General features: G+C 41.7%; 1 protein-coding gene across 1 annotated transcript in view; it reads left to right on the forward strand.

Moving 5' to 3' along the window:
• LARGE1 (LARGE xylosyl- and glucuronyltransferase 1) overlaps positions 1-13168 on the forward strand; it is a 215037-nt gene that overhangs the window by 188282 nt on the left and 13587 nt on the right. The window contains 4 exon segments of the mRNA XM_040559576.1: positions 145-229; positions 231-424; positions 6819-6965; positions 12063-12258. Coding sequence (XP_040415510.1) covers positions 145-229; positions 231-424; positions 6819-6965; positions 12063-12258 — 622 coding nt within the window.

Here is a 13168-nt window from a genome sequence, read left to right on the forward strand (position 1 = left end):
AATATTTATTGCTTTCCACAGGATATAAAGTGATGCCAATCTGTCTCACGTAGATAGAGGTATCTGTATTTGATGAGATGAACCCAGGCAAATAGTCCCAGACAGGGAGACAGCCTTTTCTTATTCTCACCCTTCCTCTTTCAGGCTCCAGATGCTTGAAGCTATCTGCAAACACTGGGAAGGTCCAATTAGCCTGGCACTCTATCTTTCTGATGCAGAAGCCCAGCAATTTTCTGCGCTACGCCCAGGGCTCAGAAGTACTAATGAGCCGCCACAATGTCGGCTACCATATCGTGTACAAGGAAGGCCAGTTCTATCCTGTGAATCTGCTAAGGAACGTGGCCATGAAGCATATCAGCACACCGTACATGTTTCTGTCTGACATTGACTTCCTGCCCATGTATGGACTCTACGAGTACCTCAGGTAATGGACAGTGGTGGAGGGCTCCCTGCTGCCACATGCTTTTTCAGCCCCTCCACACCCCACCCTTCTCACACATTCCCAAAATAATGCAATTTGAGCAGATCTGAAAGAGGCAGTTTAGTTGAGCAGCTCTGAAAGAGGCAGTTTAGTTGTTTAAAGTGTGACAACACCCAGCAAGGCACAAGAATTTTTAGGGTACAGGAAGAGGCTGTAACTAGAAGTAACACAATATAGTTATGAAAGGAAAAAAAAACAAACAAACAAACAAACAAAAATTGTTCTAAATGTGAAACCTGTTAGCTATCAGAACAATTTCCTTAGAGCAGCAGAAGAAACAGTTTGAAAATTGAACTGGATTAAGTGTCATTAAATGTACAATAGCGTCCAGTATTAGCAGAGATGTGAACTGAGCAATTTCTTAAACATCCCAGGTTCTTAATGTCAGTGACAGAAAAAACATGCAGAATGGTACTGAATTTTTTGTCCCTGTGATACACTCTTTATCCAGTTCCATATCTTGAAAATGGGATGAGAGTCTAACCAGCTTAAGAAAATGACTATGACCTGCACCTGTCAAGGCAAAATAATTAGCGTAAAGAAACTGGGAAGGGTAACCTCAGTGTGTACTGTATCTTAATGAATGTGAGCAAGTTGGGCTGAACAAACTACAGATCTCTGATCTATTAACAGAGCTATTTTTAATAAAGACCTTTTTCCTCTACAGAGGCTGGTCACCTGAGGCCAAAGCATAGAGCAAGGAGGACACCCTGTGGCCAGAGAGAAGGATTTCAGTTCCTTAGTCTTTAACCAGTTTTGTCTTTCATCTCTTTTTGAGTTTGGTAAAACCTGATCACAGTGCGCCAGTGAGGGTCTGCCTGTAGGTGAGCCCTTTCGATATGTAGGCCTGGGGTGCTGGAGTGTAAAGGGAAATATACCTTCCTGTATTGTAAACTTATGCATCAATTCCTTTGTTTCAGGCTAACTCAATAAGTATCTTCTTCTCACTTCTCCCTCATGTGGACAGCTGCCTTTTTCACTTTCCACATCCGTGAACTGGGCCAAATGCACTATGGCTTTTAAGATGCTGGATTTCAACAATATCACTGAAGCTTTATCCCACTGTGTCAGCCAGTTTCCCACTTATTTTAGGGATATTTCTTTTTACTTACGCTATGAGGATTCCAAAATAATTCTGTCTCTTGCACACATTAACTGTCTCAAGATACGTACAAGGACTGCTGTTATTAGCAGTACCGTTCTTTGACGTAAGTGCTGCATGCTGTTACATTTCTTCAGATCAATGCTGGACACAGGAAGGATACCAGCTGTTGACACTGACATGTCATACCAGAAATACAGCTTGTTCCTACATGCTGCTTTGCAGTGTGTTGATGGCAGCCAGCATTGAAACGAAGAAGAGAAGAAAGAAAACAAAATGACATGCCACAATGCGCTTGAGACATTACAGCCATACAAATTATTCTGATATGGTGATAATGTATCATAGGACTAAATGCACAGTGATGCCACACATTGGTGTTTTTCAAAAAAAAAAAAGGATTGACACTGAACATTGTTGCTACTGAGACCTTGCATTGCTCTACAAGTCTTTTGTGAGACCCACACCACCTCAACTCTGTGCATCTCTGTTGCTTGGGAATATTGAAATTGCTAATTCTCTACTTCCAGCTCTTTAAAGGGGGACTGGATTGGAAGGGGGGGTGGGGAGGACACGGCTAGAGTCTTTTGTTGCTTTTTCAGTAATGATTTTTTCTGAGCAAAATAGCAGTGGGCACAATGAGATTATTTTAAATACAGATATGTTGTAAATTTCCACATTGACTGTTCCCACAGCCCCTTCAGGTAGCTGATCAGCGCCGTCTGTTGGAATGGCAGCTACTGTTTGGTAGAGAGTTAATATACGTATTTTCATTTCCTCAGAGAGAAAAAACCATATGCAAAAAGATGTAGTGTGGTGTTTCAGGTGCTGCTTTATACAGAATGAGCCAGACAACTCCATCTCACTTGCAAGTTGCATATATTGTATATCGTGTCTCTACAGAGTATGTATTCTCAGAGAAAGGAATTTTGAAAAACATTTTTAACCTATTTTGAAGGCGTTGTGTGTGAAGGATTGCAGCCAGTTTTGAAGGAGAAGTTGACGGTAACCAGTCCCTCTAGGTATCTGTTGCTAGCACTTAGATTTATGTTAATTGAGCTTTTTCACAGCTGCTAAGTAATGCCATTTCAATGCTTTTAATCTCCATCAAAACCCCTTTTGTTCTACCTTACTCTCCTGTAAAGTACAGAGGGGAAGAAATGTATCAGTTAAAGGCTTCCTGGTTACAAAACTCAGGCATTTTTATGGTCTGCACTGAGCAGAAGTCTTTTGTCACCTTCAGTCATTTGTTACTGAGGTCATCTTGTCATTGCCCCAGAGCTAAAGGCTCTTTCTGGTTGCAAAAAGTAAGGTGTGTGGGTCATCCTAAAGGCTCTTCTGACATAAAATAACTAGACAGGCTGCTTCTTTATGGTATCTACAGTTGTCACAGCTAGCACTAAAGTTCTTTCCTGACATATTTGTGTAAAATATGCCCTTTGCTTCCAGGGACACATTAGCATAAACTGGGAGCTTGCATCCAAACTCTATCCATAGGTTTTAGACCTCTTCCTTGTAACATGAATTGTGAAATATTTCTGGTTGCTCTTTAGCATCTCAGAAGGAGTCACACTTCATGTTGTGCCTGTTAATTTTTATTTGTTGGGTGCCTTTGAAGGTTGCTTTTGTAGAGAGGATGAAAGTCCTGATGAATTTAACACTGGGCTGACAACTCTTCAGTTCTTGTAACAAACCCCATGACTACCTTGTCCATTGATCTTGAGCTAATCGCTGAGGGTCCTAATGGTGGAAGATAATTGGAATTAATGGACACTTTTTTATTTTATTTTTTCTGAATTCAGTGCTTTTGGATTAGGTTGTTAGTATTTCTGTGTCTGAGCTTCTTTATCCAGCAGAAATGGGAGTGATACTACTCTCTGCCCACTTGAGGATGAAAATGATTTGTTAATTTTTGGAAAAGACTGTGGAGATGAAAATATTGATCTCAACATGCTGAAGTTCATTCAACCTCTGAGGAGACTCTTGTGATTTAAGGTTCATTTCATCCATGCTTTACAAAAATAGAGTTGATTAGTAGATTAGAAATTTAACCCCAACCCTCGCTGTGTCAGAATGACATACATCGGGTCTGAACACAAAGGTGCCTGGGAAACGGTTTCCTGGACAACACTAGCAAAGAGAAACCTCTTCATAAAATCTTATATCCTCATTTTGGGGTTTGGGGAAAAGGACAGATATAGGAAAAAGGGTACAGGATTGATATTACTGAATCCAAAAAACAGCTCTCACAAGGATAGTGCAGGAATTAAAAAGTTTCCCCAGTGCTGGTTTGTAAAATAACCTAATGTATTCCTCACGTTATATTCCACATATGTTGCAACACTTAACAGTGGAAATTTTCCATTCCAAGTATCACAAAACCAGTCAACCAGCAAATGGCACCTCCACTCAAACAAGAAAAAAAAAGAAAAAAAGAAAAAAAAAACAGCACCACACAGAAAGAAAAAACAGACTTGCTTTCAGTAGGAAGAGGTTAGATTTTCAGCTAGGAGTCCAAGGAACAGAGCACCAACTTCTTATCAGAAGAAAATGGAAGGAGTTCTTTTCTCTTCCAAAACCTCCTTGTCTTTATCACAATTAACATGGCCTCTGTTGTCCTCTGTCACTGAGGTTCAGCACCTGGACATCAGCATTGATTCTTTCCTCACCTTATCTCAGTCTTTTATGTCATTGAGTGCACATTCGAAGCAGGCTGTTCTACTCAGAGATCAGTGCTGCCCTCAGCTCCCAAATCAGTTTTGCTGAACCTCTACCCTTTGGCCTTAACGATATGCACCTCAGATGCTCACATACCCCTTGAAAATATTTCTGCAAAGATTATCCCATTACATTATTTTACTCTTGAAGCACCTCTGGTGGTTCTCTGTGTTTGACTGCATCTACTACAAGCATCTTGTTTTCATATTCTGCTTTTTTTTCATACTAACCTTGGACTGTTACAGTGATTTCAGCCTCAAGTATCAGTTTGTTCACTCTGTGTTGGTTTTCTTTGTAAAGCTATTGTCATCTGTTCTTTCCAAGAAGAGATCTAAGGCCCAGTTCAGCCACTGACACCTGTATTAAATTTGCAGATGACAAGACTGGGGAGTGTGTGAAGGGATTATTGATACCCATATAATTTTTGTGCTTGTTTCCCATATTTTAGAAAATAAGTCACACTCAACGCTAGTTGTAACATGCAACTCTGCCTTACACCCTTGCTTAATACTGATACCTACTTTAGCTTTGTTCTACTTCAGACTGTGAACTTTGGTGGACAGGATTGTCCCCTACTCCTTGGACAGTGCCAAGCACAGATGAGGCCTTGAGTTTTGCATGAGACTTTTGAGCTCTCCATGAAAGAAACAGCAGCAGCCGTAAATGGAAGTTGCTCTTCCCTTGAAGAGACCAAAGGATGAGCATCACTGCAAACATCACCTGTTTCTTCCTTGCACTGAATCCTCAAAGCTGCACTGCTCAAGTCTGACAGATTGCATAGAGTGCAGAAAGCCTGAGATGTTGTCAGAGTAACTGTATTAGCGTACCCTGCTTGCAGAGAAGGTGTGAAGAGGAAAAAACATTAAAAGCATCATAAAGACTGGGTGCTGGCACTGCTCAGTGATTCTGGAAGGTCATGGAGGCTGATTGTAAAGGATTCATCTATTTACATGCAGATATCTTGGCCATTAGTGATGGTGAGGGAGAAGAAATAAGGAAAGTACAAAAAAGGTGTAATAAGACACTGTTAAAATCCTTCAGTTGTGAAAAGTTCAGTGGAATGTGGCAGGGGTTCTTTAAACAATGCAAACTTTGCAGTAAGGCTTTGGGAACAGATTTTCTTTTCTGGAACAGGCCCATAGGGTGATATGAATTCTCTAAAATTCAGATTTTATTAAATAGACCTGCTCTTTTTCTTTTCCTCTGATGGCAATAGAAATACATTCTAGATATTCTATGCCTTAGAAGAGTGGTTTGTTTGGTCCTTCTAGTATTATGACAGTGATCCCAATTTCTTCATCTTATAAGGCTGTAGAGTTTCTTGCTTGTCAACATTGTCCTTGATTGCTTGTTGCAGTAACATAAAAGCCAGGACAGTGAATCCTGTTAAGGGGAACTGACTTTGACAGGGAGAGAGAGGCATATTTCTCTTATGAAATATAAAGATAATGAAAGGAAAATCAAGACAGAGTTATTTCTAATGACAAGCATGCTAAGATTCAGTCAGGGGATGGAAAATGAACTTCTCTTTCCTTTTCTTTGAATTTTAGTTTGCTAGGAAAGAAAAGACAGAACATGTCTGGCAGGCAGTCTGTAAGATTGCTAAGCTGTTGTCCTAAGGCCCCTGTCTGGAAGGGCCTTTTTGCACAAAATGCAGTATCCTTGCATGTACACACACACACTGAAAGTCTCCACACTGAACAACTTGCAGCAAAAGAAGGCAAAAAGTGAGGTAGCTCCTTGCACCCAGTGCACAGCTCTTCTCTGTAGCAAACAACCTCTTTGCCTTACATACAGCGCCAAGCACAAATGAGCTCTGAGCTCCAGACACTCCCATGCACATGATTAACAATAACGAAGAAACACTTCTGCTAATTTCCAGCTGTGGTTATTTGCACCACGTTGCAATAGATCTGTGCCTTGCCTTGAACAAAGACTGACCTTCATGGCAGCCAGCGTTCTTGAGGGCAGATACCTGGTCCATAAGGGGGTTAAGGTAATGCTTACCTCAAAGGACACACAGAGCTCTAAAGCAGAGGTGAAAAGCAAATATGATGGCACAGCATAACCCAGAGAACTGCTAGGTTGAAATGCAACTAAACGTTCTGACTCCTCACCTTGTAAAGTCCTGAATAAAACCCAGTTCTTTAGAACTGCCACGGACTGGGCAGCTCTTTCCCATGTATGTAGAAACATAAAGAGATTTAACTGCATTTCTCTTACAGGGCTGGTCAGTTGGCCCTACTCAGACTCCTAATTCAGCTCAGGGCATCCCTGAACGGGCAGGGTAGCATTGATCCGTCAAACACACAAGCTCTTTTTGAACTGTACTGTTCTCCCTGCTCACAGAGTAGCAGATTCAAAAAGAGAGGAAAAAACAATGCACCTATGGGAAAGAATATGAGCCATAGTTACATTTGCAGTATCAAACTGCCCATTCTCTGCTCTTTATTTTGAAATGCCAAGTGATTTTCTCAGTTTAACATTTTTCTGCTCATATTTGTTTCTCTTTTCCAGGAAGTCCGTCATCCAGCTAGACCTGGCTAACACCAAGAAAGCTCTGATTGTACCTGCTTTTGAGACCCTACGCTACCGCCTTTCCTTCCCCAAGTCAAAAGCAGAGCTGCTATCTATGTTGGACATGGGAACCCTCTTTACATTCAGGTAATGGAAAGTACTTTCGTTGAACCTGTGGTCATTATCTCTAAAGAGTTTTCTTGATGTTCTGTGAATATTTTATTTTTCTCTTCTGTCAGCTACCTAGCTCCATTAAGAAACGTATTGGATTTTTTTCCCTTTTCATAGAGAGGCAGTGAACAGAATCATATGTGGATATATTCCATCTGTAAGTTCAGCATTTTAGCTAGTATTATACTCCCCTACTGAAGGACTTCAGTTGTTAAATTGAATTTGTTTTATTTTCGTCATTCTTTATTGCTCTACAAAATCAGGCGTGACCATTACACTCATGTGCGTGTAATTTCCTTTTTGGCTGTCAAATACTATCTGGATAGCTGAGTCCCTCATGTGACCAAAAATAATTTCTCTCTGCTCATTGGTTTGGTTTCATACTGACTGATTGGAAAAACAAATACAAGCTTGCCATGTGCTCTTAAAAAGTATGAAACAGCTGCTTAAATAGCCAGAGTTTCCCAATGTAGAGGTGAAAGTATACTCTGAGTAGAAGCTGAGAAATGAAGAGCACCTAAATTCAGAGCTCCTCTCTGAAACAGACTCCTTTTGTTGCTGTGAGCAAGTCACTTCTATTATCTGTCAGACTTTTCAGTTTTAGAATGCAACTACCAAGGGTTAACTGTCTCATGGGTGTGTGGTAAGGTCTGATTAGCAGACATTTGTAAAGCACCGTAGTGATGGCAAGAGTACAATATGGCCTTATGATATTGCACAGGGAGGGGGCTTAGGAAACCTGTGTTCTTGTCCCATCTCCACTAGTGTCCTGCTGGGAGGTGATACACGAATCAGTTCTTTCTTACATCTCTGTTCTCCGTCTCTGAAATGCAGGTAACAATGTTCACCTCTGCTTTATACAGTATTTTGAGATCTAGAGATAAGAACTATGAAAACACTAAGTGTTATCCATGGCCAGCACAGCTCTTTATCACATCTCCCATCCTTTTCTTACTTTAGAGCTTTCCTTACACTACTTCCATTCCCTGCATTATGCACCACCCTCGTTGCAGCAGCCACCCTTCTCTCATGCAACTTTATGCAGATGTCATAGCAGACAGCCTGTGTGAGCCTGGAAGACACAATTCTGACCCTACCTCTACCCATGACTACCTTGAAATAGAAGCTTGGGATGACTGAGATATTAGGGAGGCATGCCCCTCTCTGGAAAATTACTTAAGGTTACTGGTAGAGCAAGCATCTTTCTCCCGTCATTCCTTAGCAGTCAACAAAGTACAAATTAACAAGATATTTGTTGATAGAGAGTAATTGTATCTCCCATAGTTGAAAGAAAAAATCCTTGCGGTGGAAAATAACATCCTCAGGATTTTCAGCTGTTACATTCCACCAGCAGTCAAATTTTCAGCCTGCACAGCAGTGGCCTTCCACTACAGATTTCATCTCCAAGCTATTCAGCATGTTGGCATGTTCCGCACACAGCCAGATTTGCACCTCCTTTCTCAAGCCTCACTCAGGCAAAAATCTCTTTAACATCAGTGGGAGTTTTGCCAGAGCAAGGTTAAAAAAGAACTGAAGGACATGCGAACTGTAGCTGGTTTACATATTAATGTAGGACATGTTTTACAAATGCTTCCCGAGTTTGCTTTGGCTCGTTTCATTGTTCAAATCTATCAACAGCCACAAAGCAGCTGTGATCTGGGCTGAGAATTTCCACCTCCACCTTCAAGGTGCTTTAATAATGCTGCAATTCAAAGGCTGAGCAGGTGGGTGTGAGCTGGGGAGGACTGCTGTGACAGTGATTGCTGAGAGTGCCTGCAGCATCCCAGTCCCTCACACCACATGGTAGATTACAATCTTTCCCTCACTGAAATTGCTTTTGTCACCTCTTTTCCAAATGGTGACCTTTTCTACCTCTGGGCAGCTAAGGAGTACAAAACGGCTCTCAATTACATCCCCCAGTCACCACCAAAAGGAAAAGGAAGACGTGTGAGCATCAGTGGCTGACAGGGTGTGCTGCGTGGAAACTCTCCGCAGCAGTGGGATGCTCTGTCCCAGCTTGATGGCTTCGTGTGCAGGTGCTGGCTGTGACTGTGCCTCATGAGGATGTGCCTGCTTCCTGGCTGGGTAATAGCTGATGAACCTGCCGACACAGCTTTCAGGCACGAGGAAAACCACAGCTGGTAGAAGATGCATCTTATTGAGAAAACATAACCAGCAACGACTGATTAACTAATTAACTGATTGCATCCACAATCCAGCAAAATGTTTAAGCATCTGAGAACAGAGCTGAGAAAGTTTTTCTTTCACCAAAACATTTTTCTCACTGAAACATGAAGCTTTGAGTGACAGGGCAGGGAGGAAGAACACTCTGAGAAGAATAACAATTTCATTTTGCTAACTTTAGCAAAGTTTGCTGTAGTTTTGAAATTGTATTTTGGAAAAAAAGCAGTGGATATAGAAAATAAGATGAAACATTTGACCCAAAACAGTTATGGGTGGGTTTTTTTGGTAGATGTTTTATATGAACCATGGGAAAGAAACTCATCATCACTGTACAGAGATCAACTGATTTTGTTTGGATTTTTCAAAATTTCCAGTGTTATTGAAAGTATCTTGGTCACTATTTTCACAAAGAGAGACTTCTCCCAAAAATCTGTGAAATTGAGTGTGGCCTTAAAATTCAGTGTGCATTTAAATCTTGGGTGAGAAAGCTCTGAGTGGGAGACCTAGACTTACTCATTTGTCCTGCTGATGGAAGACCAATACAGACAGTGAACCAGTTCTCACAACGGCATCACTGAGAGTAAAGTCTGTTGGAAATGACTCACTCTTTTATGGCAGCTTCCCCTATAAGGACATCCGTGTAATGGTGTCTGCATATTCTGATTTTGCAGTTCATTTCATGTGATGATTAGTCATTGGCCAAGACCTAGCTCCAGCAGATTATATGTACACGTATATATATTTAGACCCGTATTTTGTGTACATGTATGTGTGTAATCCTGAACTCTCACAATTCTAACTTCCAGACTGATTATTCCATAGTAATTAGTGTGTTCACACCTTATTTGAGCATCCTGTACAGAGATTGCTATTTGTCCTGACCTTAGCTGCCCTTTTGTCTGTCACTTTCCCTCCACTCACATCAGTTGCTCTGAAGAGGCAAGTAAAAGATCTCTGGTATTTTTTTGTTTGGTTTGGTCAGGTCTATTCCATCCTTTCTGTTTTTTCTCTTTCCACTCCCACTTCCCTGTCCTCTCTTCATTGTCTGTTCCCCACGATTTAATTTTTCCTGCTGGTTCACTGTCTCCACTCACAGAGATTATACCTGAGCTGCTGTGTCTGCTTACATTGCTATCCCTGAAAAGGGTCAAAAGTAAGGGACATTTTTATGGCTAGTGTCCTGTTACCCCTGCTGTTTTAATCAGTAGGAGACTGTTACTAGAGGAACAGCAGCATTTGCCTGATTCTCTGCAGGAATCTCTCAATTAACCAAAGTTTGCATGGGGCTTTGAAGATACAAATCACTTCATGAGTGTTTAGTAGTCATTATTGTTATTATCATAATTAATTTCAAAATGCCGGAGGTAGGACGTTAGAAGATAGAGCATCCTCCACAATCCCATATCATTTTAAGCTCTATATTGTGATTATATTTTTTCCATCATAGATAGCTGGTCATTAGTGACTGCATAGGTTACCAAGTCACTTACAGAAAAGGGATGGGCTTCTTGGAGATGGTTCCAAAGGCTTTTAAGGATTGTAATCTTTTTGAATCCAGCACTGGTTTCTAATAAACTGGTTAATTCATTCGCTGTCAGTTTTTTTTTAGTACAGACAGGCTTTGTTTTTCCTGGTTCCCAAGGCAGGTGTCTGAAAGTAATGCAACCTGTTTACAACTTAGAAATGCAGCTTTCAAAGGACCATAGGTTACTTGGGACCCCAGTGCTGTCATAATAATCCTGTCCTCCTGCACTGCCCCTGACCAAGGAGAGTCAGTGAAACTGAGCAGTTCTCTGTCCAGTAATAAGTCACATGAGTATACAGCCAAAGTGGAAACTCTTGGGCTGTGATTTTACGTCTCTCTTTTTAACGATAGCTTGGACAGTATGAGAATCCAGGTCCCAGCTCTACAAATAGTTAAAGCTTAAATCTCTTCACTTTCAGCACCTGAGTCATCCCCGTGAATTCAATGTACCTTACATTAGAAACTGGCAGGATGTTTGTTTTGCCCCTTCTGTTACACATCTCAGAGCATTGTAATACAGATGGCCTGCTATGCCTTTGTTTCATTATTTAATCTATGAGTCTGCAGAAAGAGCCTGTCTCATTGATTTTTGGAAAGGTGTAAGAAGAGTAAGTGGGCGAGAGAATCATTGACCCTGGCACTAATGGGGTGGATTCAAGCTGTGCTTGGAAGGGACCTGCTGTGACCTAAACAAGATTAACGAAGTATAAAAGGATCTTTTTCTGTAAATCAAATTGATTACCTTACTCAGGATCACACGGGCGCCCCCCACAATATAGAAAGTGCAGCAGAAATGCCTTTATGTGATATTTTACTTATTAATTTAATTATGCATTTTGGCTCCTGCCATAGTAATAACAGTAATTAATAAAACAGAACATCTATCCAGAGCTGCAGGTGTCTCTCATACAAAGTATAAAATTGCATACGAAACAGATCCTGAATGTCACTGTGTTGTAGAAATAGCTAATTTTCAGGGCCTTGTGTGAGCTACAGGGTTTCATGCCGATTTTAGAGCACTGATGCAGCCACTTGGTTGCTAGGAATGAGACACAGCACTTTGCAGCGCAGATGAACTGTCTGTGTGTTTTGTAATTGTTCTTCACGTTAGCGTTAGGTAGTGTTTTCACACCATCCTTCACCAGCTAGATGTGTTTAAGCATCAAGCACACAGAGGCCCTGGGAAGCGTGCTGGAAACAGTCCTAGAAATTGCCTCTGATATGTCCTGAAAACAATGATGTGAACTGTAAGCTAATGTCCTTATTTTCGAGCGTTTTATCTAACAAGTAACATTTTGTAGCCTCGCCAAGATGCGTCCTGTTTAATTGCCTCCCCATGTCCGTGCCATTTATGTCTGTTGAAGGTATCACGTCTGGACAAAAGGGCACGCGCCAACAAACTTTGCCAAGTGGCGAACAGCCACCACCCCCTACCGTGTTGAGTGGGAAGCAGACTTCGAGCCATACGTTGTTGTGAGGAAGGACTGCCCGGAGTATGACAGGCGGTTTGTTGGATTTGGCTGGAACAAAGTGGCTCACATCATGGAACTGGATGCACAGGTGAGGAGATGATGCCTGCATAACTCATGCAGGGGCGGGCGGCAGGGTTGTTAAAAGAAATCCACCTTCTGTAGAAAGGCTTCAAGCTCTGCATTGCCAAAGTGCTCACCCGGCCTTACTGGGCTCCTTAATGAGTGCTTTTTTGAGCTAGGAACACTCAGTTTAGTCCTTGTCAAGCATTAAGAAGAGTACTGAGTCTCCTTAGTTCATCTGTCAGTGCTAAGAAAGCTGTTGTCTCAGAGTGGCACAATTCCTCCTGCCCAGCAGTGTGCCCAAGTACCGCAGCACTTGTTACCAGTCTTGTCACCTACTGTGGGATCTGTAGACCTATAGATCTGGCTGGAAGCTTTTCAGTTAAACAGAGGTTGGTGAGTCCCAATGGTTAATTCAGAATCCAAAAAGCAATCTTAAACTGAATCCAAGTCAAGGGTCTTCAATTTCTGGCCCGGATTTACAGCACATCTCTGCAAAGCCAAGGACTTTACATTTCCAAAGTCTCTGGCTATGCAGCAGCAAACTCCAGAGGATCCAGGTATTTGATCCTTGGGCTGTCTGCCTCTTGGATTTGTGGCTTGGGATGGCACTGCTAGGCAGAACGTATAAGAATAAGGATGCAGAGAGACCTCAAGAGTCCCAGACTGGCACCAGAGCTCTCAAGGTCCCTGTCACAGACCTAGATCTTTAGACTGGCACTGGTTATGGTTCCGTGGGAGCCCGGTGCTGCTGTGCACTGAAATGGCAGAGTTTGCATGTCCCCACTGTTCTTGGATGTGAAGCTAACCAGTGTGTTAATCAGCAGGGGCTGGGTCATGGCGGTTCTTTTTATTTTGCTCTTTGGGCTTTTTTTTTTCAGCTTGATTTCATTTCCAGTTTTTGAACCAGTGGCATTTCATGCTAACTGAAAAAAACC

Source organism: Cygnus olor, chromosome 1 (assembly GCF_009769625.2).
Source record: "Cygnus olor isolate bCygOlo1 chromosome 1, bCygOlo1.pri.v2, whole genome shotgun sequence".
Taxonomy (NCBI): domain Eukaryota; kingdom Metazoa; phylum Chordata; class Aves; order Anseriformes; family Anatidae; genus Cygnus; species Cygnus olor.